We start from the raw sequence: 14,569 nt of genomic DNA on the forward strand, positions 1-14,569 counted from the left end.
CCTACTTTTTTCCTCACTTTTGTAATCCTGGCCAAGGCACTCTATTTATTTGTCCCCCCAAAATTTAACATTTATTTCTTGACATCTCTGGGAGATAAACAGAACAAAAAGAAGTGGTCCCTAATCTATTGGAGTTATAATCTATTAGGGGTAGAGAAAATACCACATAAAAATTTAAACAATGCAAACTAGTGTGTGGTTAATTGCCAGCTTTGATACAGCTGCTTGAAACAGAGGACAGTTATTAGTTAGATCCATTAGACAATAACTAGCTTGTCTAGGTATTAGAAAATTGTAATCTGTCTTCACTTTGTTCTTGCACAATTGCATACACACCAAGCTTTACATAGCTTAGACAAGGTACCTCAAGACTCACTTCACCATCCCTCATAAATAGTACCTCTGGCATACGAGCCTTAAGGTGTGTGCCCAAGTTGTTTTTCAGGAACAAGGAGTCACCTCTCATTCAGTTCAAACCCGTTGAGACCACCGATCCCTCACCTGGGCCTGCTCAAGTGTCTGATAGGTGACCTTTTGACATCAGAGGGCCAAAAACTCCACCCTCAGAACATACTAATGCCACAATTTTCTGAACATGTGTCCCATGAAGAAACACGAAGCTCATTTTTACCTGCGCAGAACGACTGTTACTTCACCTTTTTCTTACCTCCAATCACCTTCCCCCAAGTCTCAGACCACCCTGCTTCTTTAACCCATAAATATCCCAAGCCCCTCGCCTTTGAGGAGGCAGATTTGAGACTTGTTCTTCTCTCTTCTCACTTGACTGCTTGGCGAAAAATCCTTTTCTTTGACGCAAGCCTTGGTGTCTCAGCGTTTGACTTGGTGCCCATCGAGCAAATAAACCTGATTTGGTAACATAATGAATTGAGAAAGAGGGGGATGTCTGTAGACTAGACTAGACTAGAGGTGATTCTTATAATCCAGAAATAGATAAGAATCGTTAGGGGTTGATGGATGATCTGGGTAGCCCATCTACCCGGTAATTCAACAAGCTCTTAATTGGCAACATACACTGGGTCAAGAACCAGTATTCTCTATGTGTTGTGCAACACTTCACCTGGCCTGACTAATGAAAGCTAAACGCATTTGGAATGGAAATGACATATATGTAGATGAAGGGTTTGATGAGCTCTTTTGCAACCCTGATCTATGTAAACAAACACAAAGGAAGAACGTCTGGATTATAAAAGGAAGGCAAACATCACTCAGTTAACCTCTCCAGGAGCAAGGTTTGAAAATGAAGATCCTTTTACCACTGACCTTTCTGGTTTTTATTAGTTCTCCAGGTTGGACAATAGAGAGGCACTACTACACAGGCATTAGAGAAACTACTTGGAATTATGCTCCTACTGGTAAATATATGCTCAATGTAATGCCTATTTCAGAAGATCAGTAAGTAATACCTTCACACTGAAAAAGCTGCTATCAGAAGCAAACGTTGATAATTATTATTCACTGATAAAATGCTGCTAAAGAATTTTCCATGATTGACCTTGTCAGGGCACATTTGCTATTAGAACCGCTTCCTTTGAATTTTTAGTATACGCATGACATGGAAGACAGCTATTAATATAAATCAGAAATTGCTCCTTCCTGGGATAATTGCCACTCTTGCCCTCATGAGGCATATTTCAGGGATCATCTCTAATTCTGTATTTATCATCGATTTTGTTTGAGTGGTGCTCAAGATGTAAAACAACACTTTTCCTTCTGATATGGAGTCTATGGCGGAGATTGTAAAATTGCAGCTCTCTTCTTGATTTCTCTGTTCAGATAATTGGGACCAGGAAATCTAGAGGTTATGAGTCGGGTTCTGATTTACTATATTTGTGTGCCAAATTGCCCCCAATTCTACCAACAAATCCACGAATCATTGAAATGTGTCAACAATCTTAACTTGTAGGAATTGGTCTGCTGCTTGAGAGCCAAAGTAACCTCAGGGTAGGGTTAGAAACCTTTCGTGGTTCAGTACAAAGAATTTGGTAAGTCATTTAAACCGAAATACCATGTATATTACTTGCTACATTTGCATTTGATCTCTTCACCAGAACTTCCAAACTTCTCCTTGCCTACTACCCTGTTTTTGACACCTTCTAGATTTTCACCAGTGTCTGGTTCGCTCTATAAAATTAGGCTGTAACGCTTCTTACTTCTAGTTTCAGTTGATTTAACACTGTTTTCTTTCCAGTCAAACATTGTTCAAGTTCATGTTTGTTTGTTTGTTTGTTTACAGAGAGTTTCAGTCCCAAACATATCTAAAACAAAGCCAAGATAGGATAGGACCTGTTTATAAAAAGGCTTTGTATTTTGAGTACACGGATGATACATTTCAAACGATCATTGAAAAACCATCCTGGTTGGGATTTTTAGGTCCAATCATGAAAGCAGAGACTGGAGACCTCATTTGTGTACATGTGACAAATTTTGCTTCAAGAAACTATAGTTTCCATCCTCACAGAATCACCTGCACTAAAGAAAACGAAGGTAAGTGGGTCCCCTTTCCTTAGATTCCTGAGCTTTTGCTTATGAAGAGCATGAGCCCAAAACCTCAGGAAAAGCAAGGTAATCGTGAAGTAGGAGTAGTTTGGGGTGAATGCGGACTTCTACTTCAGATGTCTTTAATTTGTATATCCCAGATTGATCTTTAATTTCTCATTTGAAATGAGTGGACCCTCCCCCCTGTACCCAGGGCAATTTCTGGGAAAGAAATCACACTTTTCTCTTACGTAAATAAATAAGTATATAATTTGGGGATGGGTAGGAGACACTCATGAGCTAAATGTTAGGTTGGCAGAAATTTTGTTCTGCCTTCATCTCATTTCCATTTCCTAGTGGATGAGGATTAGCTTCTTGGAAAACATCACTGTCAGGTGAAGTCACTATTTTCCAGACAGTATCTTCTCCCCTAGACATCCACACTCACAGCTGCCTGATGGTGTTGGAAAAAGGAAGGGAAGAGAAAGCTAACAAATAGGGTTTTGTGTTCAACATGGAGCAAGGTCGTCTCAAAAGATGATAAATGATAGGTTGGTCTTGCATCAAAGTCTTCTGATGAATGAAGGAATGTTACCTATAATTATCAGATTCCAGCTTCCAGAGGTGGAGATCTGAAGCCAAATTCTAGGAGAGGAAGCAAATAAAGAGAGCACGACCCCAGATTCAGACTAAGGTAGTAGCTCAGTATAATATCAGCTATGCAGAAGGCCACTTCCCAATGCCTGTGGGCAGCTTGTAGATAACATGGATGCTCTTGAGGCCTTGGGTCCCAAAGTCTGATTTGCAGTATAGAAAATACAGAGGGCATCTCAGGATCCTAGCTCTCTGTATCCAAGATCTAGCACATAGTAGGTACACAATAAATATTTGTGGAATCTATCAATAAAGGTGATGATAGTCTGTTAATATGCTGCCTGACTCATTCCAATTTAGTCTGGAAACTGGCCAAACTGGGCATTCAGGTAGAAACCAAGTAAGGGGGATCTAGGGAGACAGGAGGCAGGAGAGAGGAAGGTGGAGATGCACACTTTGTTCTAAAAATACAAATTAACATACATTCATGACTTAATGGAGAAAGCGTGGGTCACATTCAAAACAGTGTCGTCCGGTGGTTACTGTGACCACACTGCAGGTTGTTTTCTAGGCGCTCTCTATCCTGATAACACTACAGGCCCGCAAAAGGAAGATGACCGGCTAGAGCCAGGGGCAGACTATACTTACCGGTGGTTTGTAGAAGAAACTCAGGGGCCTTGTCCCAATGACAGTAACTGCATGACACAGATGTACCACTCCCACGTAGAAACTCTAAAAGATGTGTCTTCAGGACTTCTTGGACGAATTCTGACTTGTAAAAGAGGTTACATTAAAAAAAATCTCATTGTAGCAATAGAGCCAACCAGGATACGTGAGGTCTCCCTCACTCTTCCAGTGGAATTTTGCTATCAAATGAGCTCTCTTTGCCTGCCTTGACCTTGATTCTCCAGTCAAGAAAGTAACGTTGCTACTGGAACTCTGAGCTCTAGATGGCAATCTTGAGTCCAATGCCTCCATTCAAGTCCAAGAGTGCAGGTTGGACACTAGATGGTAGTCTAACCCAGTAATCGTCACCTTAGCCACCTTCACACAAAACTCTGCCACCCTTCTACAGAGAAGTGTTGAACCCACAGGGTGGGAGGAAATAGGGAGATGAGAGGCTGTCTGCCTGTTCCTTGCATGCTCAGTTCCTTAGGTTTCTGTCTGTGGAGGTGCAAGATTTTACTTTTACATTTTGAGTGGAATCAGTTAGAATCACTAGATTATTTCATAGCAAAAAGAATTTTTGCAAAGTGGAAGTTTTGCTGTTTTGTTTCGGGAATCCTGGATAGAGACATGGAAAAAAATATCCACGAGTCTTACGTTCTGATGTTTTCTATAACTGGAAAACCGTAGCTGGTATATCGATGACAATATTAATATATATACTGAATCTGGCCAAGTTAATGCTAGAGATTCTGGCTTCTGGGAGAGCAATCTCATGTGCTGTAAGATTATAAAGAACTTTCTCATTCATTATATCCTATAATTCTAACTTCTATGATTCTATTTCGTGATTTCCCTTTGTTTGAGTTTGTTTAAATGAGTTTTTATTTCCCAGTATTTTACCCCTGGTATGCTGGTTGATAGGCAAGTCGTCTAGTAAATCCTCTTGGTTTCCAAAGTTTCATAGCAAGTAAAGTTAAACAGATGCATTTGTTTCTAACATCTGATATTGATCAAAAGTAGGTGGTGACAGCATAGCAAAGATGTAATTTTAAGGTAATAAAATATTATAGAAGAACAAAGACATAACTGAGCAGATATCTTATGGAAATGTGTTTCTATGTAGAACTTTTCAGAAAAGATGCTCTTGTTATCTCAGTCACCTTTATCCTTGTTTTCTTCTTCCATGGACTTAGCTTCTTTCTATTCTTTTCCCCTTTTCACTGTTTCCCGCTTTTTAGCTTACTTTTCCTCCTCTTGCCTCTAGATTTGTGTGCTCCTCAGCTTTAATCAGAAACAATGCTTATGGCCTCTTTTTCGGGAAAACAGATCAAGTCCTGTCGTAGATTATGCATGAGAACGGTGATGATACTGCCAGGCTTATGTGATGAGAAAATGCATAGAATGTATACCATGTGGCCTTGATCTAACATGCTTGATAGGTTAATTTACATCTGTTTTCAGCAATAAATGGATACATGTATGGAAATCTGCCCAATCTCACCATGTGTGCAGAGGACAGGGTCAAGTGGTATTTTATTGGCATGGCAGGTGTGCTGGACCCACACTCCGTCTTTACCCACGGACAAACTCTGATCTCTCGGAATCACAGAAAAGACACCGTTACCGTCTTCCCTGCCTCAATGCAAGATGCCTTCTTGGTGGCCAGGGGTGCTGGAGAGTGGATGCTGGGCTGTCAGATACATGGTAGGGATTTATTCCTTTTACATAATACAGGGTCAGGGGACTCCCAGGGTTATGACCCATTACAAATGCCTCATCTTTCAAATGCGGGAAACTGCCATTGGGGAGGGGATAAGATTGCCTTTTGGAAAGTCAGTGACACAGTTAGGACTAGAACCCACGTCTCTGACACCTTTAACTTTATGGTAATAAACCCTTTTAGGTATATAGGGATTGTTTTTGTTGTTGTTTTTACAAAAAAGAAGTTTATATTCATTAGCTGGTGAGCCTTACAAGAACCCTGAGTGTCAGACAGAGCATGTATTATTACACCTTTTTTTTAAATTGAGAAAACAAGTTCTAAGAGGTTAAAACACTTACCCAAAACCCTATGAGAGCCAGGAATTATGTAGGACCAAGTAATTCTAATCCAGTACCCAGTAAACCTCCTTATTTTAGTTTATTTCCCTCTTCAATCACACTTCACATTTAATGATAGGAAGGCCTGTTATGAAATTATTGATCTTCTCTATTCTTAAATATGACTAAACTCTACATATAATCATGTAAATGTTTTGTTTTATTTCTCAATCAGTAGACATGATTGTTACTAGAACTGAAGAATTTTTTTCTTTTTGTTTCGTACAAAAATGGGGTTTACTTCTCTGAGAAAAACCTTTCTTTTTTCTAGGTCCCATACGTTGGTCAGCATCATACTTCAATTAATTATTTAAACAACTAAACAACAAGTATTTATTGAGATTTCCTATGTGCTGTGTCCCTCCCAGGGTTGTGAGAAAAAGGAGACCCACACACAGCTATAATAACTCGCCAGAATTTAATGATAAAAAGGTTCTCACTTAGAAAGGAATATTGTTTTAACATATGTTTTAAAGGTTAAAATGTATACTCAGCCCCACTCCTCCTATTTACCTCGTTTACAGATCTTGCCTTTAAATCAGGTCTTTCTTCCTCAACTCTGCAGGAAAATATAGGGTCAGCCTAGGCACAGTTGAGAAAGCTTCTGAAAGTTCTTTGGCTGATGGACCCCATAGCCTTCCCCTGTGTTTCTTCTCTTCCTGTGACCTACAGTTTTGCGGGGGGGGGTTGTTTGTTGGTTTTGTTTTGTTTTTTTGTTTTGTTTTGTTTTTAGGATTTACAAGAATACATGAATAGACTTGCTGGAAAGAAAGGAAGAAAAGAGAGAGGAAGGAGCAGGGGCAGGGGGGAGCAAAGGAGGGAGGGAGAATTTGGCGACAGCAGCAGACAGAAAGAGTGGAAGTCTAATATGGTATCTGGGAGCCACCTCATAGGACCTCCAGAGAGTTGAGAATTAAATAAGCCAGCTGATAAACTTGTGGTAGCTTCACATTGGCCAAGGGGGAGAGTTTACACTACCAAAATTAGCAAAAAAAGAAAAAGAAAGAGAAGAATCAGATTTTGTGTTCACTTTTAGAGAAATGGTTTAAGAATAGACTGTTAGTCTAACCCTACCCCACTACCATCTCAGTTCCCTCTCCAGAGAATAATCCCCGTAAACAAGTTTTCGTGAATACCTGTAAACCTGTTTACCATGCATTTTCATACAATATATATGAACATGTAGAAATAAAAAATACACAGCTATTGTTTTGTGTTTTGTTCTACATAAGTAGATCACACTGCATATACGTTTTATTTAATTATATAACTTAAAAAAATGGCTATTATTTTTATATAATAGGTTTTTCTTTATTCTGCTGCTTGCTTTCTTCACTCATCCATATGCCTTGAAACCTTTTCCATGACATTCCCTATACCTCCAACTTACTCTTTTAAACAGTTGTATAGTTTTCCATATTTGAGATATAGCCTAATTTATTTAACCATTTGCCTACTGATAGATATTTAAATAGCTTTCACCTTCTTGGTTCACTAACAGTGTTATAGCTAACCTCTTTTTATTTCTATCTTTTTATGTATGTGCAAATATGTGTCTTGCTTAACTATGAAGAAGTGAAATTTTTTAATGGAAGGGTTTTTAATTTTAACAAATGCTGCCTAATTGCCTTCCAAAAAGTCTGTATTAATTTACTCTCCCACCAATGTCACTCTAAAATCAAAACACAGGACTGATGCCCTCATGGAAATGTGCCTGCCTTGATTTTCTTCCTGCCTGCCAACTATTTAATCTAATAAACCAACTAACTCATTAGTAATTAATGGTAACAATTTCAGACCCATAAGGGAAAATACTTTTGGCTAAACAGACTCTCAAATTCCTCTTGGTAGGCAGGTGCCATATTCATGTAGGAGCTGTTCCAATGCTGGTTATTATTCTCCACTAATACATGTTCCTCTAACATTCATCTTGGCCTCCTGAGTTTTATACTTGCTTCATACATTTCAGGTTTTTACAGAGATTCCATAAATAAAATACCTCAAATTTCTCAAAGGAAGGGGAAGTTGCAATGTTGTTGGCTACAATTTTAAAAATACGTATGGACTAAGAAAAATGTTTTAATGTTTTCATAACATTCTCTGCTTGGGTTTACTGTTTTTCAGAGGGTATGCAGACCTTCTTCAATGTAAGGAGTTACCAAAACCCTTCGACAGATGTTATTGGGACACAAGTTTTACATTATTATATTGCTGCTGAAGAAATTTTTTGGAACTATTCTCCATCTGGTATAGATTTCTTCACTGGAAATAATTTAACAGCAGCTGGAAGGTAATGATTCAGCAATTAAAATATTTATAGTTAAATAAAGATAATTGGACTTTTTTATAACCTAGCTACTCCTGAAAAGATTTAGGTATCTTATAGTAAAAAGATACTGATAAAATAAAGGTAGGAAAATAATTATAACAATTATTGGAAAATATTGAGCCTAAGGATCATTGCTACACAAAATTTTTCTCTAAAAGCCTTGAAAGTCACTGCCAAGAAAAACGTACTGCTTATCTTTTTCTTAGAGCTAAATTTTAAAATGGATTTATTTTATAATTATGAGATATTTAACAGCACAGTGGATGGTGTTATCAACTGTGTTGTTAAATATCTCATAATTATAAAATAATTTTTGTAAAATAGCAAGAGCAATTTTACAAAAATTCAAAAATATTCCTCATGTATAATTGGTACTTTCCTGCTAAGATCTGAGTATATAATTAATAATTTCTTATGACATCCTTAAATAATTTTATATAAATATTTTTTACTCAATAACACCTAAGGATATACTACCAATTGCTTCTTTAATAACCAAAAACTAAAACTATAATACATTACTGTGACATTGGCATTTAAAAGCACACAAAAAGTTTTTCTGATGGCCCAACTGCTAAATATATTTACCAATTTGAAGATTACAGGAGTTTTAATTCTTTTGGTCTATTGAATGAAAGTTTTATGTCAGAAAACATCAAGTTCTAGAACCACCAAAAAATAATGTTTCCCATAGTATTTTTTTTCTAATTTACTCACAGAAAATTTAAGAAAACTAAGAATGTTATATCAGGTGAATATTTTCTCTTCTTACATTTTAAGCTCATCAATAAATTCAATCTATGTAGTGGAAATTTTGTATTAATTGTGAAAAGGCTATCTGGGCTTAGAGCAAAAATTAGATTCAACTCTCATTTTATATTGACTAAAATAAGTATGAATTAATAGATTCTTTTGGCTTGCATGATTCTCCTGACTATGAAATTTGATGATGTCTCAGCATTGCAAGCCATCATTTCTTACTAGGGAACACTTTTTCTCAGGGGACTCCATTTTATGTTATTATAATAGAATTAAAAAGTCAAGAATGACATCTCTCATCTCAATACTATAGCATCTCAGCACAGTTGTTTTAAAAGCAATGTTGGTTACTACCTGCCTTAAAAAAAATCAGACAAGTGTTTTTAAAATTTTATTCCAAAAGATGTGTAGATAAACTAGTAGGTAGTATACAGACAGACACTTGTATACACATGTACAGACAAAAGACTGAAAAATCATCCATGGAGAATGTTGACAGTGGTTATATAGAGATGGTGGGATTATGAAGATTTTAATTTTCTTTGTCATATTTTTCTTTATTTTCCAAATTTTCTACAATGAGTATACATTGTTTTTATAAATAAATTACAAGTACTTTAAAACAGATGCATGTAGGTTCTTGCTTTCTTTTCACATGATCACTGTAAATTTAAACGTTCTTTGTGTATCTGCTTTCTCTGTACAGTGAATCCCGGCTCTATTTTGAACAAGGCTCAAACAGAACTGGAGGAATTTACAAAAAACTAGTTTACTTTGAATACACAGATGCTTCCTTCCAAACACAGAAGGCAAAAGCAAATCACCTCGGACTCCTTGGTAAAATTATTTCATAGCTTGTGGGGTTATAAACACCATTTATACATATTCTGTGCCATCAAAAGAATATTCACCAGTTTACAGTTTTAGAGATTTTATCTTTCATCTTACAGCTTTATGAAAACAATACATGCCTGTTCACCTGGCCATCAAAAGAATATTCACCAGTTTACAGTTTTAGAGATTTTATCTTTCATCTTACAGCTTTATGAAAACAATACACACCTATTCACCTGATTTTAAACTGCATTTTTTTGTCCCTGCAAATCCAATAAGATGAATATATCCATGTGAATTTCTAAGACCCTGAATCATCTATACCTCTTGTAACTGGACGCATTTCTGGTTCACTGCATCATCCCTTTAATTTGTTCCTAGAAGAACCTTACCCAAGTACACAACCTGACAATGACGTTTATGAACACTGAAGACAGTGCTAACTCTGTTGGTTTCTAGGCCCTGTCATTAAGGCAGAAGTGGGACAGACCATCCAGGTCACCTTCTCTAACAATGCTTCACTGACACTCAACATTCAGCCCCATGGACTGTGTTACAACAAGAGCAATGAGGGCACCTTCCACAAAACACCAGGAAGAAGTAAATACCACAGCTCAAGGGAGGCCCAAGCAAGGCAGACTGCAACACAATGTCAGTCAGCAAGAAAGTAAAACTCCTCCTAAAATCCTTGTGCAGACTACTCTTCACATCATGACAGCTCTGTGTACTTCTTGTGGCAGAGGGGCCCTTCAGCCCTAGTCAACTGGCACCCAAGTTGCCACAAAGTGAGCAAGACACAGTTCTTGCTGTCAGAGACCTCGCAGTCTAGACCAGAGTACTTTTGTTCCTAGGTCCTAGTTCACAAATGTTTATTTCTTACTAGGTACCCCTTCACCCTCCTCATATGTAAATCCTAGCACAACCTGTGTCTATACATGGGAAGTTCCAACAGTTGTGGGTCCCACCTCCACGGACCCCAACTGCCTGACCTGGTTCTACTACTCCTCAGTAAATTTTTAAAAAGACATCAACAGTGGCCTTGTAGGGCCTCTCCTCGTGTGCAGAAATGGAAGTCTTGGAGAGGATGGCAAACCGGTAAGTCATGGGATCTATGTCCAGGTATGCCTTGGTGAGAGGTTGCCTGAAACAGAACTGCAGGGGAAAGGCAATGTGGCAATGGGCACCTTCAAATTCGGTGTGCTGTTGTCCCCCAGTTTTACTCTTTCCTCAACTCCAGACCTGTGTCTTCTCGTGCCCAGTGAACACCCAGCCTGGCATGTTCCACGGACACCTCTAAATCCACTTGACTGTTTTGACTCTTCATCTCCTTCTGGACAGCCACTGCCTGACCCACGCTTCTCTAAGTCGGTCCCTTTTCCTGTATTCTGTGTCTTTTTTTTTTTGGCTGCACCACACGGCATGCAGGATCTTAGTTTCCCAACCAGGGATCGAACCCAGGCCCCCTGTATTGGAAGCGTGGAGTCTTAACCACCGGACCGCCAGGGAAGTCCCTATTATTCCACCAAGCCTAGGATTTCCATCAACAACTCCTTCTTTCTCAGTCACCAGCTCTCCAACACCATTGCCTCATCTGAGGCAGCATCATCTCTCTCTGAATTCCTGTAAACTCCTAACTCCTGTCCCCACTTTCACTCTGCTTCAATATAGCTCCACATTCCTCCCTTTCCAATCTGATTATAGCACTCTCCACCCTAAAAATCACCCTACAACTTGTTGGCTCGGAAGGCAACACATCAGACCCTACTGCGTCCTCCAGATTCATGCTCCCCTCCCCGCCACCCTGCACACGCCATTCTGGTCTTACTGCAGAATTAGCTTGTTAGTCCCTGAGTAAGGACGGCTAATTCACACCTCTTTGATTTTACACTTCTTCTCTCTGTCTGGAATGGACTTTCCTCACTGTTTTACCTGCTAAAAGGGGAGACTTTTTAATAAAAAGTCGGACTGGGGGGTCCCTTCCTTTTCGTCAAACAATATTCCCTAACTGAAGTTAGTTCAAGTTCCTGCAGGTTACTGTAGTTCCTTGTGTATGTTTCTGTTAGAGCACTTACCCATGCAATTATTTTTACTAGCCTGTTTCTCCCACTAGTCTATAAGTGCCTAGAAACCATAAAAAGGGTTTTATTAATTTTTTTGTAGCAACCTCAGCCCCTCTCTGGCATGTAGTACGTGCTCAATAAATGCTTAATGAGTGAATTTCCCTTGTTCTTCACTCACAAGTGAACTGAAATCCAAGTTCTTTTCTGCATTTGTAATTCATATGTCATAAAGCCTTTTAAATCCCCCAATATAAATATATATAGTTGAATGTATATTTTATTTTAAAATATGGCTATATATTCATATTCATCTATATAATGAAAGTCATAAAATCTCATAATTCTTACAGTACATACAATTTTTATATTTTACCCAAAATATAAATATATACATATATTTCTTCATAAATCCTAAAAATACAGACTTTCTAGAATTGAAAACATTTTATTTAACTTACTTCTTACAAAGCTCCCTATGAGAAGCCTCCATAAATATCTGTGATTATACAGTTTAGTTTTATGGAGTTAAGATACAGGAGGACCCTAGATTAAGAGCTTTACATGAAAACAGTCGTAGAGATTTCTCCCAACTTCTTAGTTCTGTGATAAATCCATTCACTGGGATTCATGCCTTTATATAAAATGTCCGTAAATGGGGAAGTCAATTGATCAGTTTTTCCAGGAGTCTACAGATCCCCTTGTATGGGAAATCCTGTATAAGGATCAACCATTTGACTCGATTTTGAATACAGACCATGTATATTTCACGTCTATTTATTTTTCTATTCTCATCCACAAAAAGGAATAGACAAAGAATTTTACCTGCTTGCCACAATATTTGATGAAAATCAAAGTTACCTCTTAGATAAAAATATCAGGATATTTACCACAGAGCCTGAAAATGTGGATCCAGAGGATCCAGACTTCCAAGACTCTTAACAAGATGTACTGTAAGGCAACACTTCATTTATAAGATAAATGTATTAAGCAGTTGTTTAATTTCTCTAGACCTGAAGTATTACAGATTTTTTAAGAGAGACTTACACTTTGCCCTCAGTGATTGGCTAACATGTTTCATGTTTTCTTCAAATATAATTTCACAATAAAAATGTTGCCTACTAGGGTGATTATGTTACACTCAATTTACCAAATGTTTACCAATGCCTTTTTGGTGCTATCCATTGTTTTAGCTATTGCTAAATGTGATACAGAAAAGTCATGTATTTCTCTATTGCCAAAGTAATGGAGTGGATGCGTGGGGTGTTTGTTGAGTTAGTTGGTTGGTTGGTTGGTTGGTTGGTTTTTGAAGACTGTAAAATGTGGTGGGAAAAGGATGGGTCTAGAATGTGGAGATTTGGACTCTGGTCTTAACAGTTCCATTAATTAGCTTAATGACACTGAATAAGTCTCTCTCGCCTTATTTTCCTCAAATCTAAAAGAAAAGGGCTGACTTGGGTAATATTGAGATCTTACATGAATGAACTGCTTAATGATGAGTCCTTGGTTGAGTTTCAAGAGATGTCAAGTACCAATAAATTAAGTACACTTTTCTTTGTCACAAATGTCTTGCAACCATAAATGGAAGCATGTATGGAAATCTGCCTGGATTGGATATGTGCTTAGGAGACAACGTTGCATGGCATATTCTTAGTGTGGGATCCAGTAAAGACTTACATGGGATATATTTTTCAGGAAATACTTTCACTTCCTTAGGAGCAAGGGGTGACACCATAGCTCCGTTTCCCCACACCTCCCAATTTATGATACCCGATTCCACAGGTAAATATTGTGGATCTTCTCCGTCAGCCAGAAATACGTCCAAAGTATAAAAAAGTGATCTCTTTATATGAACTGAATATTGTTTGTACAGGAAGAAAAAGGAGGTTTTCCAAATAGCATTTAGAAAACTTTTGCCCTGCTCCATTGAATTTATAGGAGCATTAGTATATCATTTTCCTGTACACAAAAACCCCCTCAGCCTTTCCCATTTTTCTCTTCCCAGGCACCAGGCTCTAAATCAACCCATACTTTTCAAAAGCAATGAAGATGCTTTGAAGCATTTGAACTTGTTTTCATTCTATGATCTGCTGCATTTCTTGCTCGTCTGTCCATTTGTTTCCCAGGTCTTCCTCCTGCATCTACCTTCCTCTATTGTCTCCTGCCTTCCTCTCTTACTCCTCTCCCTTTTACCTTTGCTCTCTAGGGAAATGTTTTTACTTCAATGAAGCTGATTGTTCCTGGCAATTTGTTTAAAGGCACCTTGTATCAGAGAATTGTTATGGGGATCAGTGGAGCCTCCCCTCCCCTCTGAACCTAATACCTTCATTTGTAGAATAGGGATTGTAATCATTTACGATCCATAAAAAGGAATGAACACAATCATATGAGATAGACACAGTATAGCAAAGGGCCCGGCATATGTTAGACTTTCAGTAAAATGTTAGTTTCTTCTTTTATCATGCAGATCTACCTTAACAAAAAATAAGTAAATAAATAAAATAAAATAAACAATCAAACAAAATCCTTCTTGGTCAAAAAGTACTGGCACCTGTCGAATACTGGCTACATAATAAACAAATTACTCTATAAATATCATGGATTGGTATCTTAACACTTTGTGATATCACAGATTCATCTGACTACATCTTTTACATTTCAAAAAATTTTATTTTACTTTCCAAACAAAGCCTGTGCTTATGAGTAGTCAGAAGATTACTCAGCCATAAAA

At 37.8% G+C, this 14,569-nt stretch overlaps 1 protein-coding gene across 1 annotated transcript; it reads left to right on the top strand.

Annotated features, from left to right (window-relative positions):
• Positions 1-576: 576 nt before the first annotated feature.
• Positions 577-10,610, top strand: LOC102981345 (ceruloplasmin-like). The gene is given in 12 exon segments (XM_055086818.1): positions 577-872; positions 1,300-1,413; positions 2,255-2,505; positions 3,662-3,874; positions 4,099-4,114; positions 4,383-4,433; positions 4,435-4,538; positions 5,221-5,463; positions 7,984-8,149; positions 9,654-9,784; positions 10,241-10,381; positions 10,522-10,610. Coding segments are annotated over 12 exon segments (1,815 nt in total).
• Positions 10,611-14,569: the final 3,959 nt, after the last annotated feature.

Source organism: Physeter macrocephalus, chromosome 1, assembly GCF_002837175.3.
Source record: "Physeter macrocephalus isolate SW-GA chromosome 1, ASM283717v5, whole genome shotgun sequence".
In the NCBI taxonomy this organism is placed as follows: domain Eukaryota; kingdom Metazoa; phylum Chordata; class Mammalia; order Artiodactyla; family Physeteridae; genus Physeter; species Physeter macrocephalus.